The sequence below is a fragment of the Amphiura filiformis genome, chromosome 1, assembly GCF_039555335.1.
Source record: "Amphiura filiformis chromosome 1, Afil_fr2py, whole genome shotgun sequence".
NCBI classification, from domain to species: domain Eukaryota; kingdom Metazoa; phylum Echinodermata; class Ophiuroidea; order Amphilepidida; family Amphiuridae; genus Amphiura; species Amphiura filiformis.
In genome coordinates, this window is record NC_092628.1 from 63,009,313 (window position 1) to 63,026,227 (window position 16,915).

The window sequence follows — 16,915 nt, forward strand, 5'->3', positions numbered from 1 at the left end:
TTAACTATGTCAAATTTAATTATACTGAAAATTTAAGAATTACTTAAATCTTTTTAAACCGATAAAGTAATTCTGGTTAATAATTGTTGCCAAACTCTGGTTTTGCTGTGAATATAGTCATCAAAATAAAACACAGTAAGCATCGATCATTTGCATCTTCATGTAAAATTCCAGAAGATTTGTTGAAATGTCCCAATATGGCTCCCTTGCCTTGAAACACCCTGATGCAAGCCAGCCATAGAGACAGGCAGACAGACAGAAAGACAGACACATTGACAGACATGCAAGCTCCCTTACTTTCAGGAACTGGATTGATCCTGACCGGTACGACAGGGTCTACTGCTGTGTTGACAAAATCGGGGGAAACGTAGGAATCATGTTTATTTTCTATGTATTCTATGTCTTACCATTTACAAACACGCATGATGATGAAAATACAATTAGTGTTTTCACATGTCATCCTGCTTACAATTTGATAAATTTCTGATCTTCCTTTTGCATGACAGACTTATTTAAATCATTACATTATCAATCTACTTGTCAAAATCATCAAGAGACCAAAAAGAGGCACTATGCATTGAACTAATTATAAGAAGTGCCACATCCAATTTTCATCTCCAATTCAGTGTCCAAACAAGGTGCGTGGGTTTTTTGGAATCTTTCAGTTAAAGGTACCATCAATGAATCAGTGATCAAGGCAAAACCATCAAAATATTTGAAACTTATAGGAATACCATAAAAGTGACTGCTATTTCTATAGCATTAGTATTAGGTACTTTTTCAAAATGAAACATTTAGAAGTAAACAGCAGTGAAGAAGCATACATAGGTCCATTCAATTGCATGCTGAATTGTCCTGTGCTATCCCTATTAGGATGCTTTAGATGTGTCATTTGCAGGGTATGTTATAAAAATGATTTATGGTGATTTTTGTTAAATTTTCTGAAAATCACTGATAGTACCTTTAATTTCATATCCATTACTGCTGCAATATATCTTCTACTTGACCCTGTGTCTTAGCCTCTGCATTCATAATTACAGGATGATGTAAAAACTGTATTTATTATTATGTAATGTGACTAGTCTAAATGCATTAGTTAAAACACATAATAATGTTTATGATATAAAAAATTATACATGTTTAAAAGCATGATTGGTTAGAGCCTGATTTCATACAATGAATTCATTCAAAACATGCTTCGGTTATGGAGGGTGTTGAATGGTAGTTTAGTAATGGTACATGCCAAAAATAATTCAACACTGATTTGGACGTAAATTAAATTATATTTTTCTGAATTATAATAATATTCACTATAAACATGATAAAGAATTAGTGAAGTAGTAAACATAAACTTAACCAAATAGAATATTTACTAAAATACTACAAATTATAATACATTGTTAAAGATAATGTTGAATAAATTATTCAAACGTGGATAAGTCATAAAAATGGAGAAAAAAATAACAGAAAATCAAGAATATAATTTAAAATGAAACAATCACAACAAAGAAGAAGAATGATGGCAAATCAGAGGAAATAGTCACAAAGGGAAAAGATCACAATAAAAAATATGATGTCGTCAAATGTGTATGCTAATGGAAGATGTTGTATAACAGATGCAAGCTATTAATAGCTCAATCAGGACATGACATCCTCTCTGTGAACTAAAAGAAACCGATTGTAGCAGTGATTACCAAAGAAATCTTCATAATTATTGTACTATGTATCTCATGACTGTACTTTACATTTGGCGATAACAAAAAATTGCAGAAAAAAAATGTGCAATGTATAGGAATGCAGTTGATTGCATTGCCACACACGCTTGTCAAGCGCCGTTTGAAATGTTGGCAAATGACACTGCAATAATTTCCTTTCTGCGGGCCATGAGCGAGGAATTCACTACTACTACGGCTGGTGCAGATCTAATCACAGGGTTAGACTTAGTTGAGACAATGAAATTGACTAAGTTTCTGCCCCATTTATTTGACACTATCTCACATTTCTCAATGTTACTATGTTATTATAGTTTCCAATTTCTCAGTTAATTTTGCTACTAAGTTTTTCAATTGTCATTGTTCTCTTGACTTATATTGCAACCAAGGACTATATTTTATCAAATAATAATGAGTTGGTTTCTTTTCCTAATATTAAAAAAATTTCAAATGTGAAATTAGAATAATGGAATGTGCGAGGTACTGTAGCAATATCATAAAACTGCTCGCTTTTCGAAGTGAGCAAGACTTAGTTCAAGTCTAAAATACCAGAAGCATTTGCTTTCAAAGCTCCTCTCAGCCAAAGTTGTAAATGATTTAGCCCTGCAACTTTGGAGCTGAAATTACTCTGTGTACATCACAGGGATCTTGAACATGCTCAACTGTCAAGACAAAGTTCACTGACCCAAATATGTTTGTACACTAAATGAATGACCCCTGAATGGAGTGGGTACAAAAACTCATACTCTACAACATGATGTCAACTTTGGGGTCTATCATCTTGAATGAATGATATTGAACTATGCATTTGAGATTGAGGCCATATTGACTCATAGTAGATGTGAACAGAGTATATGCACAGGAATAGAGTAACATTTCACATTTGAGTAGAAATACTAGGAAGGATGGTTCATAAATTGGGGAACGAGAATAGCGATGTGAGAATTTATCACTTAAATAGTTTTTTCATTCATAAAATTAGTATTTAGACACTTTTGCTATAGGATTACCACACTGTGCTATTTTCATATATAACATGTGTTATAATATAAATACTGAATATATTCAAAATATGAGGGCATTATATGCTAGCATGGCTTTTTTTTCTAATTTGAGCATGGCAATGGACAAAATTATGAAAAAATTAATGATCTATTAATAGTGAGTAAAATGAATAGCTGTTATTATAATAGACATGATATATGGGGTAATGTTTGCCGTTATTGTTATATCACACACATGTTTAGCCTGTATGTGGTTTAGATTTTAGTAGAGTGCAATCTTGCATTAAATAAAGCAAGTTATGTTTGTTTGATTATATATGTATATATATAAATATATTTATTAAATAAGCATGCATTTAGTCAGGTGAATTTACTAGTATTACTTGAGTATAAGCTCATGTGACATATGTTCAATTGTAAGGAATAAGCAATCAATGAAGTTGACATTTTGATTAATATAGAACAATATTTTCAAGATATTGTCCTTTTTGAAAGAACAACATTTTAAATTAGCTAATATTTTGGTAGCCAAAATGTTTAGAAATTTTAATTTCTAAACATTTTGGCTACCAAAATGAATGATAAAAGAAAACCTTTTGTGAATGATAAAAGAAAATGTTGACGATAATTTAGTTATTCTGGTGAAAATTAGGCAACCAGGCGACTTGACTACCACTTTGCAGTGGTTTCACCATACATCTTTTTCAGTTTCAACAGAGCATAGACTCAAGTAACTAATTACAGTGGCATTTTTGTGTGTAAATTTTGATTTGGGTTAAATTAGAATCAAATAATTAGTTAAGAAGAGTAAGAGAGACAAGCAACTTACTAGAGTCTTGGCGTGTGTAGACGGTCTCGTAAAGTGAGAATCCTTCACCCTTGAGATTAAACGCCCTCAATCGTATCACATACTGAGCGTTAGCTTGTAGGTTACTGATCATGTAATCCGTGGTTGTGCTGGATAACTCTTTGATCTTACGGTCGGGATAGCCTATCCCGTAACCGAGCATATAACCCCTCACCAAGATGGATGTGTCACGGGGGTGCCCCCACCTCACTTGGATTTTAGTGGGGTAGCTTGTGACCTCAAGATAGGCAGGAGGTGGTGGTTGGTTATCCTCTGTGGTTTTTTACATGGTGTGTGAATATAAGATATGTGTAGCAAAGGAGAAAAATAGCAAGTGCGGGATAAGCTTTTGTGTTAGAGGCTGAGAAGAAAGGACATTTTTAATTAGTTTGCAATTTGGGTCCATAAGAAGTTGATTGTACAATACATTTTTCTAACTAATGTTTGATTTTTCCTACATGAGAGATTTTTTCTTGGAAATTTGCATTAAAAAATTGAGTATTTCCAAATATTGTCAGAAAATGTTTTTAAACATTCAACTTCTTTGATATTTTAATCATCATTAGGTTATTTTGTGATTTGATTATGCAAAAAGAACAAAATGGTTTGCAAGATAACATTCAAGTAGCGGTTCACATTATACGTCACAATTCTATGTAGGTACCGCAACTATAATAAAATCAATCAAATATAGTAACTACATATTGTATACTCCTGGTTATAAAACATAACCACTGCTCAACATTTGAGCACACGTCTCTCAAGTTTCCTCAAATTTCAATGAACAGCATCATTGATATAAAGTGGTATAAATATTTCTTGGTGAGATTTGCTAAAACGATATCACGCTGCAAAGTTCAGATAATCTGGGTTGTAACATTTGCAGTTTTGACTTTTTTACATGAGGTAATGTGGGGATTGCTTTTTTGAACAGGAGTATATTTCTTCCACCTGCTGTTGCAGTCGGAATACAAATGTGTAACATATAATGGGATCTTGCAATAATCATGATTTGTTCTCTTTGCATTGATATTTGCATAATTAATCTACCATCATTGCACCACCACCAGATTATATTTAATTGTATCATTTGCTTTTTTTATGATAACCAGCAATAATGTCACTTCAGCATATATCAGACATCTAATAATAAATCGGAATGACATTTTATTAATATGAGCTTATTTTTCGCTCAAACTTCAATTCTGGATTAAAATTACGCAATTTCATTACCCATCTCCAAAATGAGATATTGCGAGTTATGAAAACATATTCTGATATATGCATGAATGTGAATTGCTACCAATTTAATGATATATGAAGGCAATTAACTACGCAGCAATTGCTTGCATATTTGCAAGTTCAAAACAGTATTGAAAAGAATTTGTTACACATTTACGATACAGAATGTACATCAAGCATATCATTACACATTATACATCATAAAATACACCCTTTAAAATAATATTCTCATTCACTCAAAAACCACCCATAAGAGCTTGCTCATTGCAAACAGATTACAATGGACAGTATGTAATGACCTCATGTTACTTCTCTAATTAGTCGTCTTCCAATATTGATCCAGCCAAAAAACTCACTCTCTCAGCTTATAACTGATCGCCTCTCGCTGTGCAGGAAGAGAGATCAGCCAAGTTCTCTCCTCTTTAACAAAGTGACAGTTTCTATGGACAGTGTGTTTACTGTGATGAAGGCCCAATAAAGTAGGAATGTGAATGACCGTATACTAAAACCATTTACGTGCTCAGAACAGGTATGGCGGAGACTATCCACATAACCCATGCCTGCTCAGTGCCTGAGAGCAGACGACGCATAGCAGACGACGCATCAACAATTGCGTGTTATTCTCATATGACAACATTCAACATTTTCATGACCATATATATTATCTTTCAAAAGTACAGACAAGTCTAGCCCCTTGATTCTTTAAAAACAGGTTTTTAGATTAGGGAATGTTTTAATTTAGGGAGTACAATATATTGAATATGCTGAAATCTATATGAAAAGCAATTTTTTGAGACTGTGATTGGACTTCCATTTTTTCTGTGAGATTTTCTGGCATTATTCTAATTTGGCAAAATTCGTTTTTTCAAAAAATTACTAAATTAAACAATCCACTTAACAATCAAAGCAGTAAAAATCCATAATCATTGACATCACTTCTTGGCAAATGCATAATCTTATCTCATTTTTATAAGGAACTTTTGAATTTCATCTTAAAAAGAATCAACATAGTACTTTATAGCAAAAGTGACTTCAACAGCAAATGGTATATACATTTGATAAGAAAATCTGTCATTATTTCACAAAATAGAGATTGAAACTTGTTACAGCACACAGAGGTTTACAAATAATACCATGCTATGCCTTCATCTATTTACTTCATCTCAATCTCAGTCAATGCTGTTTTCACCTGTAGCAAACATAAACCCTTAATCCGCTGATACATTTCAAAGTCGAAAATATGTCATTCAATTGTTTAAAAAAAATCTAAATTTTGGATTTTGCTGACTATATTTGAAATCTGCATGAAAAATGCAGTCAATGAGTCCCAATATGTCTAGGTTTAGTGTAGCAGTTCTTAAGATTGTATTGAAATTTGGACAAAATGCTTCTTTTGGAGCTTTTATGCGATAAAGCTTAAAGATGAGCACAACAAGACTTTAACAAAGAAACTGATGACTGGAGGCGACTTCCACGGGTGCTTGCTCCAAATCACTAAGCCACATACTGATACACACAATTGCCCTGTGGCTATGACTATTAAAACCTGCACAAGGACGATGACGATAGGGAAGGGGCAGATATTGTTTTGTACGTGTCTATAGCTACAGCTTGATAACAGTATGCAAGGGAATGTGGCATTGTGAGGGAGCTACTCGCTTTGGGACATACCATCGTCTTCATACAAAACATATTTCTGTAATTAACTTGAAACTGCTAGTAGGCATGAGAAGTTGTGTGCATTTTGTTGAAATCAAGCTATCAACAAGTAATTGGCAACAGCTAGTAGTTATCGATAGGGATGAAGGGGAAATGTTTTTATCTAAATTAGAAATCAACTATTAATTGAAAAAATCCTTTTGCATTATACATCAAAGAGAAATAATTTTTCAAGTGATACATTTTTTTTCTGGATTAATTATGGGTTTTTTTATCCTTCAGTGTATTAATTTATCTTTCACAAGATGAAGTAAAATGACGATGACATAGTTTTCATCATACATTTTGAAGTGGCTGATTATCTACAGATTTCTCATATATCTAGGTTAAGTAATTGACTTTTGTTCTTTTTCAACACTACAATCTCAAACATGTGCATCTCTTAAGGCATAGTTCAGTAGCTCTAATACACTTACACATTTACAGATTGACCTTTGCATGTAGTGGGTACAAATTCTCATACCCCACAACCAGAGGGCAAATTCTGAGCTTTGATTGTTAAATTGAGATTGGTGAACTGGGTATTGAATATGAGGTCATTAATGCTCATAGCGGAATAAATCAAGTCACTTTTCCCCTAAAAAGATAGCGATATGAAAGATGATTATTCGCTCGATTGTATCTCACTTCTTGTAGAAAATCTTAACACTTTTTCATAAAATGTTATTTAAATTCAAGAGTGTTTCTTGAAATATTCTTAGCATTCCATGTCAGTCAAAGAAATTTGAGATAAGAACTCTTCTCATATTTTCCTTTCTGAGTTATATTCAAACATCAAATTTAATCAAATCCCTCAAACTGCAAATACAAACGTAAATAAAATAAGGCCTCATAAAAACGATGCGTCAAGTGCTGGGAGAAAATTTACAAGCATGAATTTGAAAGAAGCATATATATTGTATGTTTCAGCATAATGCCAGCGCAAATGCCACACACTGTAAGGTGACAAAGGAATCCAGGAATAGACTGCGTTTATATGGTCATGAATGTTGAATAAAAGAAAACAAGCAAGCATTCCTCAGCAAGAGCCGTGAAATAGTCAAGAGATCCAAAAACTTAGTGAATAATTTATGGCCTCATGTCGCACTTTGTTTCACGCTTTATACGAATGTGTTTTGTTACCCGTCTCGCTCTCTATATTTCACACATCTTCTTCCTTTTTATCTTTTTTACTTTCTCTCTCTCTCCCCCTCTCTTTTACTCAATCTCTCTCTCTCCTATTTTCCTCTCCCTTTCACCCTTACCCTTTTATTGCAAACTTTTTCTCAAAAATGAAATGCTTGATATCACATTAGATTTGCTTCAGTGTTTTTGTATTTTCTAGGGGGAAAAGTGTGACTTTTCAGAAGCTTTTTGTCACAATCAGGTAAGCTTAAGAGTGAAAACACTGACCTAGTTATTATGGCTTAATATTAAGAAATAGATGCATGTCGCGCTACATATGCTACTAACTAACAAGGTGTTAAAGCTCACACTGATGGGAATTCCATCTCTTAACAAAATACAGACATCATCGTAGTTGAGTTAGTACTTACCGTTCTGATCATCTCTGAGAGTTTTGCTGGGAATCCAATCAGTGAAGGGGCCTGTACCGTTGACATTGACTGCACCAATACGGATTTCATACTCACTGTCACGTTCCAACTCTGGGATATTTATTAAAAATTTGAAGTAAAGAGAGATGATTATATGAGGCTTACATCAACTGAAGTATTTATTGTCTGTCAATTTATTGATAGATTCATTCTTCAAATTGTGCAATATTTTCAGAAACCTACAATTTAAGCCATAATGTGCAATTTTTATATTGGTTAATTATTTTCAAGCCTGTTTCTTTGCTATATTTGTAATGTTTAAACATATCCCAACTTACACCTAAATGGAATCAGCCAAACTTGTTGTGTTTGTCAAGTCATCAGATCTATTTTTCATATATCAAAAGTTCCCCATAGAACTTGATGTTGAATGGCCAAAATAGCCGGTGGGATGGATTTCTTTAATTTGTACCTCATTATTTCAGCTTCAAATAGACAGAAACAGTTGTTTCTACTATAATTTCACCATCTTGTTTAACAAATAACAAAATTAAACTTTAATTGAAATCACATATTATGGCTTGAAGTATCAATTAAGACAACAAAAGAAATTTATGAAAACATATACAAAAAGACCCCCCAAAAAAAAAAACCACCTAGGATCTAACATATGTAGCAGAACATTTCATTGTATGTAACTCAGAATTAGCAGTTTAAAAGATCAATGATGAGCACTTTGATGTTAAACATTGATACTGACATATTATCTCTTCAATTGTTTGCATCCTCTACATTCAACCATTAAAAACATGAATATCAAATAAATGACACAAGACTTTGTTTAATAGACAGACACAAGACTTACCCGACAGAATGAACTCCCTGAGAATACCATCAACAACGATTGTCTTTGCCCTGTCGCTGTTCTCAAGCAGACGATATCGTACCTTGTACCCTGTGATGTCACCATTTCTTTGGCTGGTTGGAGGAAGATTCCAGGATAACAAGATTGATGATGCTGAAAATGGACGGGCTGTTACATTTGATGGTGGGGATGTTGGTTCTGCAAAAACAAAATATGGGTGTCACTTCTTAATATTTTAAGGTGGTTTGCAGTTACAATTTCAAAACTTTCTTATAAATTTTATGGCATATTTTACTCATTACACCAATAAAATTTAACGCCTAAGATATATGTGATTTCTAAGACGGTGTGAACAAAAACATGACAAAAGGGGTCGTAACCACCCCCGGGGGAAGTATGTTCTGTCATATGGGGCATTGTTATACACATTCTTGCTTTTCATATCATTCAATGGCAGGCCTCAATGAAGGAGAGAAAAAAAATATGAAAAATCTGACCACCCACCTTGAACTTCAGAAAAATTATTAAAACAAACAATTTATCGCCATATACTTACTATCTGTAAAAGTACGAGCTTCAATTGTTTCTGACGATGGACCAGGTCCATTTTCATTGAAGGCTTCTACTCTGAACCCATATCTTGTATATGGGCTTAATCCTGTTACTGTATAGCTAGTATCTGTGACTTGGATTTCTTGTTCTCTTGTAGCTTGGCCTGTACCCAGGTCAGCATAGTAGAGTTGGTAGTTCTGGATGTCACCAAATGTAGAACTGGGTGGTTCCCATGATACATAGATTGATGTCGCCGAGTCTGCTAAAGCGACCAGATTCTGTGGTGATCCTGGTACTTGGACTACAAGAATAAGGATGATTAAAGACAATTGTTAAAAACTAATCACCATTCCTGTTTACTGTTTATTAGAACTGGCATCTTATTTTCAGCTTGATTGAGGATAGCTACTTATACTACACTGTTCACAAATCCTCAGATACCCTCCGATTCTTTACATTATTGTACAACCGAATAGTTAACATACACATTCTCAAGCAAATAGAATCAAGTAACATTGGGTTACTCTTATTCCAAATCCACACTACCTCTGGGAAGATTTAGCTAAAGTCTTCCACAGATAGAATAGAAATTTGGGTAACTTCCATTTGAAATACTCACTCCAGTTGTGGAAGATTTAGGTAAAGCCATATACAGGGGGAGTATGGGTTTAAAAATAAGTAACCCAAGCCAATTCCATTTGAAAAACATACTCCCTCTGTAAAAGAGTTTTCTTAAATCTTCCAAAGAGTTAAACAGATTTCAAATGAAATAGCCCATTTTCCCCATGGTAATGTTATGTCCCTTGCATCCCTATATTTACAATATCAAATCACTCTTATTGCTCACTTACACCTCCATATGATCTCACCAAGTCTTCTCCTTGCCTATTTTTATGCACACAAAATCTTTGACACCTCTAAACCTCATGAAAATACCGCCATGATAAAGCATTTTGTACGAAACGTCAGTGTATTATTATTTTATATTAAAACATCGTTGAACAACACCTTTTTGTTCAGTTTCTTTTCGCCATATTAGAGTGATACCTACCAACTCCTTGAGTCTCTATGGTGAGTGTTTCAGACCTCTCTCCAGGCCCATTCTCATTGACAGCATATGTATAGATGTTATAAGTTGTTTGTGAAACTAGGTCATCTATTTCCCATTGAAGTCGATTGCCTGGCACACTTATGATTCTTTGCCTGTATCAAGGAAGAAATAATATTGATATACAAAACAGTTACTAATGATTTACGGGGGCTATGGGTTGCAAAATTGTCAGTGAGCTAGGTTTTATTTTGCTTCTTGTTGGCAATGTGAAAAAACTGACTTACTGCAGAATTCAACTTTGTTTAGAATGTTCAATCAAATTTAGAGTATTTTAATTTAGCCATGTTTCAAATTGATGTTTTTCAACAAACTGATTGCTATGTTCAATCATATCGCGTAGGAATAAAGATGATGGAATATGCATGCAGAATGATTTATCAAATGTCACAATTTATTGACTCTCTTTACAATGAATTTCAAAACCACAAGCTATCTTTGAATATCATATCAAACATGGAACCCATCATTCATTCACCTGTGTATTTCAAGTTCACTTCACCACATAATTTACTGCCACTATTATTTCATAACCACATATTATCTTCACTCTCTCACAACCTTTAACGCTCACATTAACATTAAAGGTAACCAAAGATTAGATTGATCAGGAAGTAACAAATCTTTACTTTTGTTCATAAAAACTACAAATGTCTTGACTTCGAAGCAACCATCACAAATTGATTTGTCCTGTTATGTTCACAAACAAACACACAATTTCCCATGAAATTTATTACTTGTGAACACCAAAAATATTTTATAGTAAGAACATTTTTTTTAACTGATGTTTCATACTTTGGATCCCAAATATAATTCTAGTTATAATTGCAATTCTAATTAAATAATGTTGGCAGATCAATTTTGAAAATTGACACCATTATGGAAATTACCAAATTTAAAACTGCCAGCGAAAGTTACGTGTTTCACAGTACCTACGCAATTTAACATTTTGCGTGCTCATCTCTCTTCCATTTTCTAGAGTCGGCATATTTTATTTAAAAAAATGCTTTTCATTTCCTGCTATTGCATAACGAAATTCGTTTTTAAAAATCTGCACAAATAAAACATGCACATATCCAGCAGTTCTTAAGGTAATTCCTTGTTGTTTCAAGAATAATTTCATGACATTTATGAGATGCCCCCCTCCGTCTCCAAAACACCTGCCAAATTTACAGTCATTGGGTGTTTACCTAAATGCTGTCTTAATGTGGCACAACTGCCAGACATCACACTTTTACACCCACACATACTAGTATACAGCATCATCTTCTTCTATTCGAGTGCAGAGGATGAAAACACAGTGCTAAGGTTTAAGCTCTTATGTCCCGGCATGAGAGAACGGTCGAGTTAAATCATCAAGTAGAATTGATATACTTAGTAATGGACCGTGGCAGTTCATAAGCCTCATGATCACACTTTCCAATAACACTTTCATCGGTCGGTTGGTTGCATGGGCTATTGGAAACGCAAAATCACTTTTATAACGGAATATGCTGAAAGGCAGAGAATCTCTGGCCAATTACTTGCTAACAGACCATGATACTTATCATTGGCTGACTCTTTCATTAACTCCATCATTCCCAATGAATACCATCATAATAATGGATAATGGAAAATATATTTTAACCATACACGGTTTCCTATAATTTATAAAATGTATCATCAGTGTAAATCATTAATTGATAATTAACTAAACCTTTTTCTCAATCCTATACATTTGTTCTAATCAATAAAGATTCAATCACTTGAGAAAGACATCTCTCTAACATTATGTTACCTTTAAAAATGTACTATCAATAATAGATATCAGTAAATTTAAAGGAAAACCCTAGACTAACAAGAATAATAATGTAAAAACAGTCCCATATATGTGTAGCATTGACTTGAAAACAAATTAAAACATGGTCACGGATAACTTCCCTATGATCAAAAAAAGCTTCAAAGACACCTAGAGTTTGCCATTTATACAAATTATTCCACGCAAGACTTTGTCATTCCATGTTGCCCTCCACCTGTCACTGATAGACACATCATTGGGCTGTTCCAGTAGAAATCCATACACCTCCCATGGAAAACATCACCTTAATCTCCTACACAGGGAGTGTGAATTTCAAATGGGGTTACCTGAATGGGTGAGTCCATTTGGAATCTACACTCCCTGTGTGGGAGAAGATCATGTTTTTCATACGGGGTGTATGAATTTCAACTGGAATAGCCCAATTTTAAGACTTCAACTCGGACACTGCATCCACACTTGCAAAAACATTATTTTTCCTTTCAAATCAAAATAGTCGGATTTTCATTCTAAGCACAACCGAAGACAAGTCAACAACATGCCATCGTCCTCGTAGAGTTCAACTGCTCCAGTAAAAAATGCTTGGAATGAAATGAAACCATCCATATTTGGATAAGAAAGTAATGATGACAGGTCCTATTGATATTAATCAAGCCATTGATGTATGGGCAACCTGTCGACTCATAAAAAACAACTAGGAAATTGCACGCGTGTGATGGAATGTAAGAAGAAGACGGGAAAAAACCTGAATTAACGTAGATATATGAACGCATGTGAAGGAATTCAATGTTTAGCTTCAGAGGAAAATAAGCTTCTCAACTTTCTCCTCATAGATTTAGTTGAGCTGAAAACCCAAATATAGTCTGGGATTTGATGGCATGGTTTGGGTATTGGATGGGAATTGGTTCTGACAGATAGCACAAATATTTCAATAACAAGTGGTTTCTTTTTTACTTTACATCAAGACGTCCTCATGTTATGTAAGATTTTTGACTAAAGTCTATTTTCTATGTAAGTTCCTATGCATTTTCATGTTCATTTATAAGGTAATTTTCTGTCAGATATAATTTGCACTGTATCAATGGTCATGCTACAAGACGGTCGACTCCAGTGTTAAGTTAGCGTATGTGTTATTGCAATGATAGAAACATGTCATCACATCTGCACATTAACAAGTTGGCAATCCTTTACATGTGTTTTGTATGTTTCAAGTACCACAGGGCACCTGACATTTTGAAATGCATCTGAAAATTCCAAAGCTCATTTTGCGAACCATCAATACTAAGCATGTTTGTACTCATTTGAAGACATTTTCAGTTATGTTTGAAATACAACTATAGAAAATCATTAAAAAATTAAATATTTGCCGGTTTTCTAGAAGTTTAGGCCCCCTACCAATGCAGAGAGTTAGTGTAACTATGTTCTTTAAACTTGTTGCAACAACCTGTCTCTATGTATAAATACTTAACACTTCCTAAATATCGACATTTCCCCAAGCTGGATGAACTGTTTATGAGACACAACTAAACCATGAAATAACCTAAACACTGCCCATGTTGAATTTAGAGCTTGCCAGAAGCTAAACACGAGTTGGATAAAAGAGAGAATAAGGTAGACCTATATATATAAATTGCTCCATTTCCAATCATAGCTTGAAACAGTTTCAAGTATTGTACTCGCTCACTAAACGCTGAAAATGCCACACGCAAACACTATTTGGCCTCTTAAGCCATCAGCACCTATTTGGGATGCATTAAGACCATGCTCTATAGGCTTTTATACACTTTCCAAGCTGGACAAATGAAACCGCTGGTGACTTAATGGACATCCTCTACCTATTCGTTTTAGTATGTTTGATGAAATGTTTATGCGGTGCTCCAATCAATAAAGGAAGCTTTGTGATGTAACCTGCCCAGACCTAACTTCTCTTCACATTCCGGTCGTCTTACGAGCCGATAATACGAAATGCACATCGTGAGTTGACCTGCAACACCCTTCCCCAACCTCCTACTTTCGGCCGCTAGTGAATTGATCCATAGGGTCATTTGGTATGCACGGTCATGGCACTTGTTATCTCACGAATATTTACTGAAGAGGCCTCCCTGTTTGTTTCAAGGACTGATGTATCTTTAATGGTTTGTATATGAGGATTGTTACTATTGTTTCAGTGTAACATATTGCCAACCAACATTATGAGCAGTAAATGCTTTATGGATATTTTTTCTTTTTTTAACATACTGGTCTAACCAATCTTAAAAAGCACATAGTAAACTATCAATATTTGGTGTAACAAAATGAAAATTATCATTGGTAAGAATTATACTTTAAACACAATGCAAAGTAGCCTGAAATTACTGCAAAATGCGAAGAAAATCATCAGTAAACCCATTGATAGTGACCCTTAAACCACCTCCCACGAGAAATGGCTCCCCATGTCTTCCTTACTTTTAATACAAGTAATAAAGAACTGTTCCATGTTCAAAAGCCTATTCAGAGCCAGGTTCAGAGTGACATGCATACATGCAAACTTCAGCGCTTGTGAATTGGGACTCAAGGGACTACTTTTGTAATACAAGGGCTACATAGTGATGAGAATGTTAACATCCCTTGCAAGATACTTTCCTACCTACACATTATACAGGGTGATATACGCAAAAATAATACACAAATTTTCCAATATATTTGCTACTATTTGAAATCTGAAGGAAATTGGATTCTTACGAGTACAACATACCCAGTATTGGGTTGGTGGTTCTTGAACATTTCTTGCTATCTACTAAACTACGACAAGATTTGTTACACACTTACTAAACCATGATATGTGTTACAATCTGGGATATAGAGAGATGTCTTACTGACGTAATGATTCTAGACTAAACTGAATTGCCCCATTTTCCATAATGCTGACGAAAACAGCAACAGCATTGGTGTTAAAAAGCATGCAATCACCAGAGCTAAATATGTTATACATCCGCATTATCTTTGTATAATAGTTGCAAATGACATTCAGCTTACACTCTCCCCTTCCCCACCCCCATTTTTCAATGTTGGGAGACTAAAATGTAGAAATGGTGATGATGTTGTCTAAATCAACATTGCAATTGGGGAGTGGTGAAGGAAGTTGGCCAATTAACGCTTTGGTGTGGCAACCTTTTTTGCAGATACGCCTTGAATTAGGCTATATCCAAAGATTTGATAAGGGAGACTGAGGATTTTAAGAAGCCCTATCATAAGGCAACAGCCTCTGCCATGTTGGGATTACTAGTATCTTATTACAGAATACAAACCAGTCCTTCATACCTTTTAGCACCTTCAGCTTGTATATGTATCCTGTACGACTGTATTTCTCCATTTTTGGTTGTTGGTTCACGCCATTTGGCTGTGACGGATTGAGCCAGTATTCTTGACGCCGTAAGCTGTCTTGGTTTACTTGGAACTGGACCTGTCGCTGGACCTGAAATAAGGAAATGATTGAAGAGATGATTTAGTTTTTACAGCATTTGGAGTAATTGAGCTTGCTGAATTGTATTGCAGAAGAGAAGAGCATAGTATTCTATTAGTATTAGTATTATTCACTGATTGCAGAACTTGTGAAATTACAATGACATGAAATCCCAAATTATTGCCACAACCACAAAATCTAATTTTACGAAGTATACATTTATGGTTAACTTGTAGAACATTTCACAAAGCTTTCTGAGCATACATAATCTAAATTGGATTACAATTAAATCCAAATGAATGAAAGAAGTAAATTTGTCAACTCTAACATTCAATCCATAGTACAAACGGATCTCAATTTCAATTACTAAATCCATAAATTAGAATGAATGAATGAAATGAATGAATGAATGAAATGATTCTCTCTACTCTGCAGATATAAAACTCTTGTTAGGGTCAATATTCTAGCTCTCAAACCAGGTAGATTATGAATCTAGCTAATATCACTCAATCAATGTGTCCCTGATATAGGCAATATTCCTTAGTGCTAAATGTGTCTAATGGAGGCCAATGAATATGACCTTGGCACATCATAATGCATTATATAGGTTTTATTGATTTCATATTTCGCAGTGGTAACTTTTTACACCGCTACAATCTCAACATTTTGCACAAATCTTCTGATATTAAATCATGAGTTCCTTTTGTAGTCTTATATTTATCATATATCTTAAGCATTGTTAAATATATATTTTGTATTTTTTAGTTGTCTTTGTCAGATCCAAACATTTCTTAAACTAAATATTGCATGAAATTTTATGCAATCCGAGTAGTAGATTGAAATTATCATGGTATTGGGATATTTCTGTTGAAATCCATACACCCCCTATGGAAGACATGACCTTAATCTCCCACACAGGGGGTGTAGATTTCAAATGGAGTCACCCATTCAGGTAACCCTTTGTAATTCACTCTCCCTGTGTGGGAGATTAAGGTCATGTCTTCCATAGGGGTGTATGGAATTCAACTGGAATAGCCCATTGGCTGCCAAGGTTGCATTATTGCGGCAACTTATGGATCCTTAAATGGACAAAT

General features: G+C 34.3%; 1 protein-coding gene across 11 annotated transcripts in view; it reads right to left on the minus strand.

The window, feature by feature from the left end:
• Positions 1-16,915, minus strand: part of LOC140150618 (neogenin-like) — a 175,466-nt gene that overhangs the window by 38,993 nt on the left and 119,558 nt on the right. For 8 of the 11 annotated variants that reach the window (XM_072172690.1, XM_072172713.1, XM_072172682.1 and 5 more), the window contains 7 exons: positions 15,680-15,833; positions 10,528-10,679; positions 9,481-9,777; positions 8,925-9,122; positions 8,060-8,170; positions 3,546-3,836; positions 298-342 (listed from right to left, as the gene is read on the minus strand). In XM_072172690.1, coding sequence (XP_072028791.1) covers positions 298-342; positions 3,546-3,836; positions 8,060-8,170; positions 8,925-9,122; positions 9,481-9,777; positions 10,528-10,679; positions 15,680-15,833 — 1,248 coding nt within the window. The remainder of the gene's footprint in view (positions 1-297; positions 343-3,545; positions 3,837-8,059; positions 8,171-8,924; positions 9,123-9,480; positions 9,778-10,527; positions 10,680-15,679; positions 15,834-16,915) is intronic. The other 3 variants (XM_072172751.1, XM_072172743.1, XM_072172697.1) reach the window with 2 other exon arrangements.